At 42.2% G+C, this 16,510-nt stretch overlaps 1 protein-coding gene across 1 annotated transcript in view; it reads right to left on the minus strand.

The window, feature by feature from the left end:
* PTPN18 (protein tyrosine phosphatase non-receptor type 18) overlaps positions 1-16,510 on the minus strand; it is a 55,901-nt gene that overhangs the window by 3,398 nt on the left and 35,993 nt on the right. The window contains exons 11-14 of the mRNA XM_067464304.1: positions 16,220-16,309; positions 9,007-9,086; positions 7,674-8,017; positions 969-1,051 (exon numbers count right to left, since the gene is read on the minus strand). Coding sequence (XP_067320405.1) covers positions 969-1,051; positions 7,674-8,017; positions 9,007-9,086; positions 16,220-16,309 — 597 coding nt within the window. The remainder of the gene's footprint in view (positions 1-968; positions 1,052-7,673; positions 8,018-9,006; positions 9,087-16,219; positions 16,310-16,510) is intronic.

Genomic DNA, 16,510 nt, shown 5'->3' on the forward strand with positions numbered 1-16,510 from the left:
CTAAACTGCAAGTACTCAGCAGTCCATGTCCAGTTTCCTTCGCAACAGATCTTCTGGAAAATTTATATGGCATCTGTCAGTATTATGAGGTTTACTGGACCATTTCTACATTTAGGAACCCCAAAACTTCTCGGTACCACAGAGCAGATGCAAACAACCAGCCTCCTTAGGTGAAGCAAAAAAAAAAAAAATCAGTGTGGCCACGCATAGACAGAACAGCCGAAGACCTGTGTGTCTTCAAAGAACTGGCTTTCTGTCCTGTTACAATCTTCCTATCTTTTATACAATTTTTAATGTGTCAAGGAGTAACCCTCAACCCATCTCCATTGTCCAATCAGATTCTTAAAAACATGCTTTTCTCACTATTTGGCCATTTTGACCCTTCTAACTGATAAGCTCTACATATGTGGCACCAGCATAGATAAACATATATTATTTTGTATATAGATAAGCATTAAATGTCAGGCCATCCTGTGCTTTTAGGCATCTTGAACATCCTGTATATTCAAAACACATAATCTCCCCTTTGGCCTCTGATCTCCCATACCCCTTTGCCTAAAAGAGGCCCAATCTGTGAGTTGTGCTCCAGAAATAATACTAGATTGGAGCTATTAACTAGTAAAGTGCTTCGCTATACTTAATGCATCCACAATACGCTGCAAATTGGCCAGTATCTGATCTGCAGATGAGAAAGATGAATAACCAAAAGCTAAAACTGAATTAGAATTTGAAATGAATCCAAGTTTTTTAGCATCAAATGCAAGCCACTAGTCAGTAAATCAGATGTTGGACTACAACTCTCAGTGTCCTTGCCCATCCTGACTAAGGCTGATAGGAAAAACAGTCCCAAACATCTGTGAGGTAGTATTATTTGTCTTCCCAGTCCACAATTTTTGTTAAAAATACAGTATTCACTAGCACCTTATGTTTTGGAAGTCTGGTGGAAACATAAAACATAAAATATGTACCGGGGGTCTCAAATTCTTCAAAAGGCTTTTCCCAAATCCATTAGAATGAGATGGGGATGAAGCGGCTCTGGAACTGGAATCACCTGGAGAGCAAAGAAAAACAGATAAATCAAATAATCAACCAATTCCATCCAGATAGGGGCTTTCTAAGCTGTTCATACACATTGCATCACCCCTCGCAACATGGACTCAGCTTTAATAATACACAGGACAGACCGAGATAGGTGATATCAGACATTATTTATATGTATTGATTGATTTGTTAAAATATTTATACCCCACCCTAAATTACAAGAAAGGAGATTCTACCTGAACATTAGGAAGAACTTCCTGACTGTAAGAGCTGTTCAACACTGGAACTCTCTGCCCCAGAGTATGGTGAAGGCTCCTTCTTTAGAGGCTTAAAACAGGCTGGATGGCCATCTGTCAGGAGTGCTTTGATTGTGCATCTGCATTGCAGGTGGTTGGACTGGATGGCCCATGTTGTCACTTCCAACTCCATGATTCTAGGTGCCATGGCTTAGAAGTCCCTATCCAATGTCCCAACAACAGTATATTGATATCACTGGTGGGACATGGAAGAGCATTTCGCAGTCCTGGTCCTTGCAGAGCTCAAACGTTAAGGAACCAAATAGAGGGAGAGGTCTTCCCTCAAAGGCCAAGGTTCCAAGCCATTTAGGGCTTCAAATGCAATCAAAAGCACCTTGAATCCAGATTGGAAATATTGTATATATTTGGCACCCAATGCAATTCTTTCAAGACCTGCTTTACATGTTGTCTATATCACTGCTAATTAAAACTGTGAGTCCTGATCCTAAATGGAATCCGCATAGCTCAATGTTGGGGTCTCGAAAAATTTGGCGGCAACAAAAGTTTTCTGAACATCACTTAGTAACTGTTTTAGATATTTAAACAAATCTGTTCTGCAGTGTTTACAGTGGGCTCTGCAAAAGGTGTTCAAGCCTATTTAGTAAGCCTTGCAAATGCAGATTTGTTGTCAGTAAATGCATGATTTTTTTGCCTATTATATCATATATCTATGTATCTGGGATCATGCAAAAAAAAAAGTCAGATGGAAAGGAGTTGCAAGTGGGAAAGTCTGTATGATATTTCCGTCAACAATCAAGCTGATGCACTAGCTATGCTTTCCAAGATGTCATCAAGGACAGCTCCAAGTAAAGAACATTACAGTACTCTAATTGGAAGGTTACCTATATCTGGACTACTGTGGCTAGATTACACCATGTAACACAATTTTTGTTCTGAGTTATAAATGTCATTTCCTAATTGATACTATCATAAAAACATGGAAAGGGTTTATTAAATTGCCAAAACTTTGTTTTTTCGGGAGGGACATCCTGCAGGACCTTTTGCTATAGTTTCTCAATGAATAGCTCATAGAGTCTCAACCAATTCAACATAGTTTGTGGCAACCACAAAAAGGAAGTTTCTGGAATATAACTGCCTGCTTTCAAGTACCATACAAGTGAACAGGAAATGACACTGTCAAACCAGGAACAGAAAACCTTTCAAATTTTGTTACATCTGTTTCCAGGAAAGGCTGTGGACTTGTATCAAGACATGATACCTTGAGAATTTGGTGCTTCCCTGTGGCTCTTTTCATTTGTTTTACTCATAAAATATTTATCTATTTATTTTACTTCTACCACCTTTCTGCGAGAGTGGAAAACAAGGCAGCTTCCCATTTTTTAAAAACACATAATATACAATGTACAAACAATTAAAATCATATAATAAAATTTGAAATCATTTTAAAACATAAGGTAAAGGTAAAGGTTTCCCCTTGACATTATGTCTAGTCGTGTCTGACTCTGGGGATTGGTGCTCATCTCCCTTTCAAAGCTGAAGAGCCAGCATTGTCCATAGTCACCTCCTTGATCATGTGGCCAGCTTGACTGCATGAAGTGCCGTTACCTTCCCGCAGAAGTGGTACCTACTGATCTACTCACATTTGTGTGTTTTCGGACTGCTAGGTTGGTAGACACTGGAGCTAACAGTGGGAGCTCACCTCACTCCCCAGATTCAAACTGCCAACCTTTCGGTCAGCAAGTTCATGTTAAAAGATATGTAAAACGTGCTCAATAAAAAAAAAACCTGCTTATACATTAAAAAAATATGTTGACAATGCTTGGTATAAATACTGTACTCTATCAGCAGTTGCTCCAGCAAAGGGTCACCGCCTTGTTGTGGCGCTGGAGCTTGAGCACCTCAATGATGTCATGAGCGAAACCGTGAAGGGCCACCCAAGACGGGACGGTTGTGGCAGAGAGGTCAGACCAAGCGTGATCCCTGGGGAAGGCAACGGCAAACCACCCCAGTATCCTTGCCAAGAAAACTAAATGGACCAGTACAACCAGAGATATGTCGGTATGCCATTGGAAGATGGGACTCCCAGGTCGGAAGATGGCCAAAATGCTACTGGGGAGGAGCAGAGGATAAGTTCAACTAGCCCCAGATGTGATGACGCAGCTAGCTCAAAGCCGAAAGGAAGGCTAGCGGCCGACGGTACTGGAGGTGAACGACGAATCCGATGCTCTAAAGATCAACACACCATAGGAACCTGGAATGTAAGATCTATGAGCCAGGGCAAATTGGATGTTGTTATTGGTGAGATGTCAAGACTAAAGATAGACATTCTGGGGGTCAGCGAACTGAAATGGACTGGAATGGGCCACTTCACATCAGATGACCACCAGATCTACTACTGCGGACAAGAGGAACATAGAAGAAATGGAGTAGCCTTCATAATTAATAAGAAATTCGCTAAAGCAGTGCTTGGATACAACCCAAAAAATGACAGAATGATCTCAATTCGAGTGCAAGGAAAGCCTTTCAACATTACAGTGATCCAAATATACGCCCCAACCACAGCTGCTGAAGAAGCAGAAGTAGATCAGTTCTATGAGGATCTGCAGGACCTACTGGATAATACACCAAAAAGAGACATTATTTTCATTACAGGAGACTGGAAATGCCAAGGTGGGAAGTCAAATGACAACTGGGATCACAGGCAAGCATGGTCTGGGAGAACAAAATGAAGCGGGACGCAGGCTGATAGAATTTTGCCAGGAAAACTCGCTGTGTATAACAAACACTCTCTTCCAACAACCTAAAAGACGGCTTTATACATGGACTTCACCAGATGGTCAGCACCGAAATCAGATTGACTACATCCTTTGCAGCCAAAGGTGGCGGACATCCATCCAGTCGGTGAAAACAAGACCTGGGGCTGACTGTAGCTCAGATCACGAACTTCTTATTGCTCAATTTAGAATAAAACTAAAGAGATCAGGGAAAATACACAGACCAGTTAGATATGATCTCACTAACATTCCTAGCGAATATACAGTGGAAGTGAAGAACAGATTTGAAGGGCTAGATTTAGTAAACAGAGTCCCAGAAGAACTATGGACAGAAGTCCGCGACATTGTTCAGGAGGCGGCAACAAAGTACGTCCCAAAGAAAAAGAAAACCAAGAAGGCAAAATGGTTGTCTGCTGAGACACTGGAAGTAGCCCAAGAAGGGAGGAAAGCAAAAGGAAACAGGGATAAGGGGAGATATGCCGAGTTAAATGCACAATTCCAGAGGTTAGCCAGAAGAGACAAGGAACTATTTTTAAACAAGCAATGCATGGAAGTGGAAGAAGACAACAGAATAGGAAGGACAAGAGACCTCTTCCAGAAAATTAGAAACATTGGAGGTAAATTTCAGGCAAAAATTGGTATGATAAGAAACAAAGATGGCAGGGACCTAACAGAAGCTGAAGAGATCAAGAGAAGGTGGCAAGATTATACAGAAGATCTGTATAGGAAGGATAACAATATCGAGGATAGCTTTGACGGTGTGGTGAATGAATTAGAACCAGACATCCTGAGGAGTGAGGTTGAATGGGCCTTAAGAAGCATTGCTAACAACAAGGCAGCAGGAGACGACGGGATCCCAGCTGAACTGTTTAAAATCTTAAAAGATGATGCTGTCAAGGTGATGCATGCCATATGCCAGCAAATATGGAAAACACAAGAATGGCCATCAGACTGGAAAAAATCAACTTATATCCCCATACCAAAAAAGGGAAATGCGAAAGACTGCTCCAACTTCCGTACAGTGGCCCTTATTTCTCATGCCAGCAAGGTAATGCTCAAGATCCTGCAAGGAAGACTCCAGCAACACATGGAGCGAGAGTTGCCAGATGTTCAAGCTGGTTTTAGAAAAGGCAGAGGAACGAGAGACCAGATTGCCAATATCCGCTGGATAATGGAGAAAGGCAGGGAGTTTCAGAAAAACATCTACTTCTGCTTCATTGACTATTCTAAAGCCTTTGACTGTGTGGATCATAATAAATTGTGGCAAGTTCTTGGTGGGATGGGCATCCCAAGCCACCTTGTCTCTCTCCTGAGGAATCTGTACAAGGACCAAGTAGCCACAGTCAGAACTGACCACGGAACAACAGACTGGTTCAAGATTGGGAAAGGCGTACGGCAAGGCTGCATACTCTCACCCAACCTTTTTAACTTGTATGCAGAACACATCATGCGATGTGCGGGGCTTGATGAATGCAAAGCTGGGGTGAAAATTGCTGGAAGAAACATTAACAACCTCAGATATGCAGATGACACCACTCTGATGGCCGAAAGCGAGGAGGAGCTGAGGAGCCTTCTAATCAAGGTGAAAGAAGAAAGCGCAAAAGCCGGGTTGCAGCTGAACGTCAAAAAAACCAAGATTATGGCAACAAGAATGATTGACAACTGGAAAATAGAGGGAGAAAATGTGGAGGCCGTGACAGACTTTGTATTTCTAGGCGCAAAGATTACTGCAGATGCAGACTGTGGCCAGGAAATCAGAAGACGCTTACTTCTTGGGAGGAGAGCAATGTCCAGTCTCGATAAAATAGTAAAGAGTAGAGACATCAGACTGGCAACAAAGATCCGCCTAGTCCAAGCCATGGTATTCCCTGTAGTAACCTACGGATGTGAGAGCTGGACCTTAGGGAAGGCTGAGCGAAGGAAGATCGATGCTTTTGAGCTGTGGTGTTGGAGGAAAGTGCTGAGAGTACCTTGGACTGCAAGAAGATCCAACCAGTCCATCCTCCAGGAAATAAAGCCTGGCTGCTCACTGGAAGGAAGGATACTAGAGACAAAGTTGAAGTACTTTGGCCACATCATGAGGAGACAGGAAAGCCTAGAGAAGACAATAATGCTGGGGAAAGTGGAAGGCAAAAGGAAGAGGGGCCGACCTAGGGCAAGATGGATGGATGGCATCCTTGAAGTGACTGGACTGACCTTGAAGGAGCTGGGGGTGGTGACGGCCGACAGGGAGCTCTGGCGTGGGCTGGTCCACGAGGTCACGAAGAGTCGGAGACGACTGAACGAATGAACAACAACAACAACATCAGCAGTTGTTGATGGTTTGCTAGATTTATGCTTCAAAATTATTAGACCATCAGAATTATGATATTTGACTCATCATGAGGACTATAATTTTTTTAAACCCGCACCAAAACTCATTTAACATAATTTTTAATGGGTTTCTATCTTATTTTCTATAGAAACCAAAGTTTGAACAAAAAGCCAAAGAAGCCTGCAGTGGCCCTTGGGAGTAAAAATGGCAACCTCTAGACCAGGGGCCCTCAAACTTTTTAAACAGAGGGCCAGGTCACAATCCCTCAAACTGTTGGAGGGCTGGATTATAATTTGAAAAAGAATATGAATGAATTCCTATGCACTCTGCACATATCTTATTTGTAGTACAAAAACACTTAAAATGTACAATAATTAACATGAAGAACAATTTTAACAAATATCAACTTATTAGTATTTCAGTGGGAAGTGTGGGCCTGCTTTTGGCTGATGAGACAGGATTGTTGTTGTTGTTGTTGTTGTTGTGTGCTTTCAAGTCATTTCAGACCTAGGTTGACCCTGAGCGAGGGCCGGGAAAATGATCTCGGAGGGCCGTATCCGGCCCCCGGGCCTTAGTTTGAGGACCCCTGCTCTAGACCAGCTCTGTGCCTTCTCCCCTACTGTGTATGAAGAAGCTAAAACTGAAATCTTGTTAGCACATAAGTAGTTATATCAAAATTATAATAATTTAGAATAATTTAAAATAATGGTAACTATGGTAATGATGGCACTGCTGGTTAAACCACTGAGCTGCTGAACTGGCTGACCAAAAGGTTCGCAGTTCGAATCCAGAGAGTGGGGTGAGCTTTCGCCATTATCCCCAGCTTCTGTCAACATAGCAGTTTGAAAACATGTATATGTGAGTAGATAATTCAGTGGGAAGGTAACGGTGCTCCATATAATCATGCTAGCCACATGACCTTGGAGGTATCTACGGACAATGCCAGCTCTTCGGCTTAGAAATGGAGATGAGCACCACCTTCCAGAGTCGGACACGACTAGACTTTTGTCAATGGGAAACCTTTACCTTTTTAAAATTATGCTCAGTTTCATAGTCTATCAGATGTAACTGTCTGGAACTTGTGCCAACCAATGAGTCGGACCTTGCCCAGGAATTTAGGAATTAGAGAGGCGTCATCACCTAATGTGACATATTGCAAGTACTGTCACTTTCAGCACTCTCCTATTTTGATACAATATCTTAATGTTTGCACATCAATAACAATAGTAATAGAATTATATGGATTCCTAAAATAAACACATGACACTAGGTATTTTCATACATTACCTGAAACTGATGAATTCACTTGGGCATATTCGCAGACCACGGTGGAAGGTGGACGTCTTACGGGGCTCCCTGGCAGGGATTGGCTGGCTTGTATTCCCACAAAGGCACTGGGGTCAATCGTTGGGGCGATGTCACCTGCACTGCTGTTCTTTGGCTTCACAGTGGCATATAGGGGTCCCTCTGCTTTGAGCTTGGCCTCAGTGGGAGGAGAGTTGGGAGACGCCCCTGCTCCACTTCGCCTGGCTTTGTTCACTACTGCATAGGTATCTCCCATGCCTCTGATGAGTTTTGGTGGCAGTTCTGGAAGTGTTGCTGGGGTTGGATCAGCTGGCACTGAGATACTCCTAGACCAAAGGACACAGAGGCAAAATGAATGTTTGTTGAAGTACCAACTCTTTGGTAAAGAAGGCTAAAGATCTTGTAAAATACAATTCTCATTATTCCATAGCTTGATCGATTGCAGCTAAAACCATGTCAAACTGTGTTAGTTCTATAGCCCTGGGAAGCCCTGGCCCTTGAGTGCTCAAGTTGGAGATCAGCTGTGACCAGCAGTGCTGCAGAATTTGAAGAGGCACGAGTGGAGGGCGAAAGAGAGAAACGTGCCAAGAGGAAAGCGTGTCAAACCAACCATGACCGGGACCGCCTTCCACCTGGAAACCAATGCCCTCACTGTGGGAGAAGATGCAGATCAAGAATTGGGCTCCACAGTCACCTACAGACCCACCGCCAGGATACTACACTTGGAGGACCATCGTCCTCGGACTACGAGGGATCGCCTAAGTAAGTAAGTAAGTTCTACAGTACAAAGGCATTCAAAGATATTCTTATCCCCATAATAGCAACTTCTCTTTTCCTGTAGTTGCTATATTAAATCCATTGTTTATTCTTATTTACTGTTTTCAAATCCCCAGCATAATAGATCAAAGTTGAACTATAACTCCATGTAGGTTAAATATTCAGGAAATAGCATTGACATTAGGAATGAAAACAGAACACACATTAAATCAACGACTACTGATAAATGATTATTAAACTTGGGCCAGGTTTAGAGACAGCCTCCTTAACCTGGTCCAAGTTTACCTAAACCAGTGGTTCTCAATCTGGGGTCCCCAGATATTTTTGGCCTACAACTCCCAGAAATCCCAGCCAGTTTACCAGCTGTTAGGATTTCTGGGAGTTGAAGGCCAAAAACATCTGGGGACCCCAGGTTGAGAACCACTGACCTAAACTAACACTACGTAAACTGTAGTGATGTTCCAGTGATGTGCCACTGCAGAAAAGTCCCTGCAGATAACAGACTGCCCTCCAACCCCAGTCCCTATGCGGTCTTTACCGGAGGATGGTGCTGCGTTTGAAGAGGGATGTACCCGGGCGTCGGAGAGACAGGGCGTCGTCATAAAGGGGAAGATGGTTCTGTGAAGAAGAGAAAAAAAGAGAAGGGAAGTAAGGGATGATATTTTAGATCGGCACAGCTGTTAGAACTTCCTGAGGCAGGAAGTTTGCTAAATTTGCATTAACCCTGTGCATGCTAGTAAGGAGGGGAAGGCAGAATGAGAACCTTTCCATTGTTAAGTCTTCAGTGTCCATTCATCCTTCAAACTATACCGCTCTGCTTTTTATTCCCTTGAAACACCTGATAGCCAACTGCTAGCTTCTGAACCGATAAACATATCCAAGTTTCACTATAATGACCGCTCTACAACACTGTCTTGCTTGCAAGATCATATGGAAGGGTGATTTCCCTTCTCTGCAAAGTTTAGGTAACGTTTTTTTGGTCAGTTCAAAAAGTATGAAACATGTATTGTACACTGGCTGCAAACTATTGTTCTTCACTGATTCTAAGACACATTTTTCCCTCCATATAACCATTTCAAAAAATGGCTCTCTTAGAATCACACATCTATATAAATAAAAATGTAATGTTTGTTTGTGGGATTAACATAACTCAAAAACCACTGGGCGAATTGCCACCAAATTTGGCCACATGACACCTACTAACCCAAGGAGTGACCATCACTCAAAAATTTTTGATGATGTCATTTGGGATCAATGATGACTGGTAGTTTCCATATCCATAAGGCAGTAAATTCCTTTTAAATTTCAGTTGCAACTTTAACGAAGCTATTTTGGGGTTAGGTTCAGCATCACAAATAGCATAAATAGCTGGATAATTATTTTAACAGGATGGCATTGGTGATCATATGTTTTTAAATTGTTTTTATGATTTTTTACTGTTGAGTTGAATGTTTTTTTATGAATGTATGGCACTAAGATTGCTATTGATGTGAGCCGCCTTGAGTTACCACAAGGCTGAGAAAGGCGGGCTACAAAAGCCATAAATAATAATAAATAAATTTAAAATCAGGAACTTACTGGATTGGATTTGCTGCTCCATTAACATGGGATCCACAAGTGGCTACTGAATAAATATACACTGTAAACAATTGTAAATCCGTTTTGGGTCAGATGTGTCAGCAGGATTATTTATAGTAGCTTGTCGAAAATTACTGCTCTTAGTCTTTATAACGCCTTTTCAAATGAGATCAGGCTTGTTGAATCTCTGTAGCCTTTTCTCCTGGCAAGCAAATATATTGTTCCAGTTAACTTTTAGTGTTGTATCGTGATCTATTGCTCACACGGGTATTAATTTTATTGCGTCAGCCACAGTGGTGCAATGGGTTAAATCATTGTGCCGGCTGAACTGCTGACCTGAAGGTTGGTGGTTCGAATCTGGAGTGTTGTGAGCTCCCATCTGTCAGCTCCAGCTTCTCATGTGGGGACATGAGAGAAGCCTCCCACAAGATGGTAACATATCTGGGCGTTCCCTGGGCAACATCTCTGCAGCCGGCCAAGTCTCTCACACCAGAAACGACTTGCAGTTTCTCAAGTTGCTTCTGACACGATTTAAAAAATGGGTATTAATTTGATGGATACTGTTCAGTTTCCTTTATTAAACTGAGATTTTAAACTGGATGTTTTTAATGTTGGTTGAAATATGTTCAGTTCTCATTTTATTTTTTGCATTTAGTTAGCCAACTTGAGCACTATTTTAAATTTGAAAGGTGGAGTATAAATTTAAAACTAGCTTTCTTGTAGCTGAAAGGCTTTGCATCCTCTCCCCCACAACATAAAAACAGGTTTTGTCAACTTATGTTCTTTGCCACATTCCAGAGATTTTGTTAATTTACATGTTTTCCGTCATTATCTATACAAAGTTTATATGTACTGAATCACAAGTTGGTACTTGTATTATCTTTTAAGATCACCACCAACTTCACTAATGACTTCTGTTCTCTGCAATTTGTGCAAATAGAATTTGAATGTGAATAGCCAAAGACTCTAAGTACACTTATATAAGCAATGCTTGGTGGAATCCAGTCATGTGGAAGTTGCATATCCTTAATAGGGGCTTGATAATAACTGCATAAGGATGGCTTCACAAATGAGTATTATCTGTTCTCTGGTACTTATGTTAATGCCTACTTGTTTATCATTATGGTTTGATTTTATAATGCAAACAAGAGCACTGGGCAATTCAGGTTTTACATTTGCAAGACAAATTAACTGAAGCTAAAGCATCTCAAAGGCGCTACAGAAAACCAGAGTAAAGGAGCATACAGAGAGCTTCCCAAGTATTGCCAAGGAACCAACCATGTTAGGAAATTCAAGGAGTTGTAATACAAAGAATAATTTGGAATAATGGTTCCGATCTTGCTTTGCTCCTTCTGCAATGGTTCCCAACTACTGGTCCGTGGACCACCAGTGGTCCCCAAGAACTAAAATATGGTCCACGGCCTCACCATTACTACACCGTTGCAACAAGATAGACTGGTCTCGCAAAACCCTCTTATAGTGTTGAGGCAGCAGAGATGTCGGGAGGGAAGAGGGTGACTACTCACAAAAGGCCCAACTACAAGTCTTCTAACTGCTTCTCCTCCTTCCTCCCTCTGAGTGGAGCTGTACCATGTGGCACCAGAAGGTGGGGGCACCTTGGTATCTTTGTTTTTAGACCTGTTTCTGGGGTTATTCGGGATGCTGATTCGGAAAATTGCATTAGATAGACTATATCAGCTCTAAATTATTAAATATGGTTTTCTGTGGGCGAGCAGATGGTGACTACTGGATGGCATATGTTCTATATCAGAAACTAGAGCTGACGTGGTCTATCCAATGCAATTTTCTGAATCAGCATTCCAAATAACTAAAACGCATCTAAAGTTGACCAAAAACTGATTCGTAACGCTTTTGGTACTAATGTTGGAGTGTAATACCTGGTCAAAGTGGTCCCTGATCAAAAAAAGGTTGGGAACCACTGATCTATGATATTGCTTTCACTATCTATTTGTTGTTGTTGTTCATTCGTTCAGTCGTTTCTGACTCTTCGTGACTTCATGGACCAGCCTACGCCAGAGCTCCCTGTCGGTCATCACCACCTCCAACTCCTTCAAGGTCAATCACTATCTGTAGTCCCTTCAAAAAGGGAAAAGACTGCCCATATTTCATCATATAATAGTCACCAATGCATAACAGTCGCACCCCCATTTTTGGGTGCCAAAAATTGTATTTTTGTTTTCTTTGCACGGCAGTTGCACCCCCATTTCAGGCTGATTTTTCTTATTTCCTTCTTTCTCCAAAGGCAAGGCAGTTTAAAAACTATGAAACAGAGGTCTCTGTAGCTCCACTCTTCTCTCCTTCTTCCTCCTTCTTCTGAGGCAAGACAGTTCATAAAACCCGGAAAGGAATTCTTCGGAGAAAGGAGGAAATGATCCAAAGAATGATCTGAATTCCAGAGACCTCTTTTCCAAGGCAAGGCAGTTTGTTAAACTGCCTTGCCTTGGAGGAAGGAGGAAGGAGAGAAGAGTGGAGCTTCAGATACCTCCATTTTGTAGTTCTTTAACTACCTTGCCTTCAGAGGGAGAAAGGGACGGAGGGAGGGAAGGAAGGATCATCTCCAAGTGACTCTGCAATTGAAAAATACCCCCAAACAAACAGAAATTGATCTATTTGTTTGAGGCTGGATTATCCCTCCTACCCATCCCTTTTCTGAGGTAAGGCATTTTATTTTGAAAAAAACAAAACAAAAACAGAAACAGGAGAATAAAGGCAGCTCTTTTTTCTTACATAATAGTTTTTTTTTAAAGGAGGGGTAAAATGCAACTATATGAAATGAAATATGGTAAATTTTGTGCTGCCTGCTTTAGCTATTTACCTGTGTGTTTTAGACTTATGGAGTTGGTAGGGAACACAAGGGACATCTAGTCTGCCCCCCCCCCCCCGCCAATGCAGGAATACACAACTAAAAAGCTCCTGATGGATGGACATCCAATCTCAATGAAAGATATCCACCACTTTCCGATTCACTTTTGAACAGCAACCATCAGGAATTTCTTCATAATGTTTAGGAAAAAACCTATTTTCTTGACCTTTGAATTCACTGACGGATGTCCTAGTCTTTGGCATAGTGGGACGCAAACCTACTTCGTCTTCTACATGAATTGTGCAATTGCACACATCCTACTGACGTTGCCAAATCTCAAACTTAGTTATCTTGTAAGTCATTGACAGAATTTACATAAAACATCCTAGACCCATATCCGCCATACTAATGGGCGGCAGCCAGATTACTAACAGTGAGCATACCACCCCCCCTGCTATGCCAGCTCCACTGGCTGTCGGTCCATCTTCGAGCCCAATTCAAAGTGCTGGTTTTGACCTATAAAGCTCTGTACGGTTCTGGCCCAACTTACTTGTCTGAACACATCCACCCCTACATCCCACCTCGTAATTTCAGATCATCTGGGGAGGCCCTGCTCTCACTCCTGTCAACAGCACAAATGTGTCTGGCGGGGCTGAGAGACAGGGCCTTCTTGGCTGTGGCCCCCCCGCCTATGGAACACACTCCCTCCCTCCTGGCTTTTAGAAAAAAATTAAAAACATGGTTCTGTGACCAGGCCTTCAGACAGTAGATGTATGTAGCATTTAGAGGGACATTGACTGGAACGGCAATTCGACTGATGAGACTGTTTTATTGTTTTAATGCTTGTTGATGTATTGTTTTAATTGTGATTTATATTTAATTGTGGTTTTACTATTGTAATTGTTTGTATTGACATCGTATCAGTGCCCAACATAAGGCATTGAATCTTGCCATTATTTATGTGTAAACCGCTTTGAGTCCTCCCAGGGGTGAGAAAGGCGGTATATAAATACTGTAAATAAATAATAATAAATAATATCATGCAAGCTGTACTTTCAAAACAAGCCTACATGCCTTTTCTCAAAGTGCAGGGGATACATGTCAATTGGCAGACGATGCCTTGAGATGGATCGTGTTTAGGATACACAGTGCTATAAAGAATACCAGATTATATTCCCTTGATGCACTTTGCAGATGCGCAGCTGCAAGAGGCCAGTGATAATGCAAGCGCTCCAAACACACAACTTTTAATGTCAATGCATAGAGATGGATTTCTAATTCCATGAATTATGATGAGATCAGTCGGGTTTATCATAAATAGACAAACAGCTGTAGAAATACAGCTAAATGTCTCACAGGGTAAGTTTCCATATCCCAACCAGGAATCTAATGCTGGGTATAATGCTTTGATATCTTTTTTTTTTTCAACTGATAAAAGAACACCAGCAGGAGAAGCATCTCATGGACCAAGCTAAAAAAAGAAAGATGAAAATGACAAAGCCTGAAGCAACTAATTACCAGCTACCTCTATCCTTTCTGCTTAGATGTGAGACTCAGCCCTGGAGAAAGACGGCGGATGAAGATGCCATGCCTGTCTCTTCAAAGGGCACCCTCTGGACCCGCTTCTCCTCCCGCTTCCTTCTCCTCCCAGGATATCTGTTCAAAGCCTCCAGTTTATCCATGTGTGGGGCTGCCAGATTCTTGTCAAATGTGGTTTTGGGACAGCAAAGTAAGACACTGTGGGCAGGGACCTGAATCACAACATACTGTGCATTTAGGGAAGAAATGAATCTATAAAAAGGGAGGGGATTTCTTCAAAGCGCAGAGAAGAGGAAAGAGTGATTCAGGAAGGTGTATGCAGAGAGAGAAAGTGATAGTTAAGTTGGAGTTATTTATAGTGATATCTGGATTATTCCTCCAGTATTTTCCCAGTGGCTTCAGACAGGGCTAGTTTCAAGGAACAGAGACAATCCTCTAGGAATGGCAATTTAATTTTTAAATGTACTGCAGGAGCTCCTGTACAATGAAGTGTATCAATTCTTCAAAATGAGAACTGGACCTCCAGCCACTTCCTTTCTTTTATTTTTGTTTTGATGCCAGTTTTTGACCATCCATGTGACTACCAGAAAGTCACAGCAAATTGGCCCTGAAACTGGTCTCAGCTGCCCAGTCACAGAATCCTAGAGTTGGAAGAGACCTCATGGGCCATCCAGTCCAACCCCCTGCCAAGAAGCAGGGAAATCGCATTCAAAGCACCCCCAACAGATGGCCATCCAACCTCTGTTTAAAACCCTCCAAAGAAGGAGCCTCCACCACCCTCCGAGGCAGAGAGTTCCACTGCTGAACAGCTCTCACGGTCAGGAAGTTCTTCCTCATGTTCAGGTGGAATCTCCTTTCCTGTAATTTGACACCATTGTTCTGCATCCTAGTCTCCAGGGCAGCAGAAAATAAGCTTGCTCCCTCCTCCCTATGACTTCCCCTCGAATATTTATACATGGCCCTCATCATGTTTCCTCTCAGCCTTCTCTTCTTCAAGCTAAACATGCCCAGCTCTTTAAGCCACCACTCATAAGGCTTGTTCTCCAGACCCTTGATCATTTTAGTTGCCCTCCTCTGGACACTTTCCAGCTTGTCAACATCTCCCTTCAATTGTGGTGACCAGAATTGGACACAATATTCCAGGTGTGGTCTGACCAAGGCAGAATAGAGGGGTAGCATGACTTCCCTGGATCAAGACAATATACTCCTCTTGAAGCAGGCCAAAATCCCATTGGATTTTTTTTTTGCCACTGCATAACATTGTTGGCTCATGTTTAACTTGTTGTCCACAAGGACTCCAAGATCTTTTTGACATGTACTACTTTCGAGCCAGGCATCGTCCTCCATTTTGTATCTTTCTCATTTCATTTTTTCCCAGTCCCAGTAGAAAGGAACAGCTTAGCAATATGAACTAGAAATTATTTTCTCCCCTAGTCAGCCCTTCAATTCGCCATTGTAATTCTTACCCAGAAAACATAGCATAGGGTCTCTATATACATCGGAGTTAACGTGTTACAAAATAAAATATATTCTTGGATAGCAGGCAGACTATCCCTCAACAGACTAGTATGACTCTTTTAAAAATAAGATGTTTTAAGTTTGTCTCTCAGTAGAAAAAGGTACAAAATAGGACCTGGTGGGCATCGGAGGGCAGCAAGAAGAAGCCCAAGTGCAAAGGAAAAGCAAAAATGAAACCCACTCTACTAAGATTTAGGATAAGGCTTGCATTCACTGAAGAATTAGGAAGCAGTGCCCCTCTGTGGAAAGAGTGGCAACAACTCCATGAGTTATTTCTGACTTTGCTTCTTACCTCTTTCAAGTTTTCATAGTGGGGATTTGAGAAGCCCAGTGCAGCCCGGAACATTTCAGTGACAGCGTGATATACAAACTCGTACTGCTCCTGCCAATAACACAGGTAAAGGACAGAAGGGGTCAGCTTCTAGGAATAGATACTTGACATCAACATCACTTGCATATCCCAGCACACTGTGACACCACAATGTGCTGGGATATGTATGGATAAAGTGGATAAAGTATGATCTTCTTGTGACTGTGGTCTTGAGTTCCAGGCTGGGATAAAGGCAGTGAATATATATAAAGT

Source organism: Anolis sagrei, chromosome 2, assembly GCF_037176765.1.
Source record: "Anolis sagrei isolate rAnoSag1 chromosome 2, rAnoSag1.mat, whole genome shotgun sequence".
Classification (NCBI taxonomy): Eukaryota; Metazoa; Chordata; class Lepidosauria; order Squamata; family Dactyloidae; genus Anolis; species Anolis sagrei.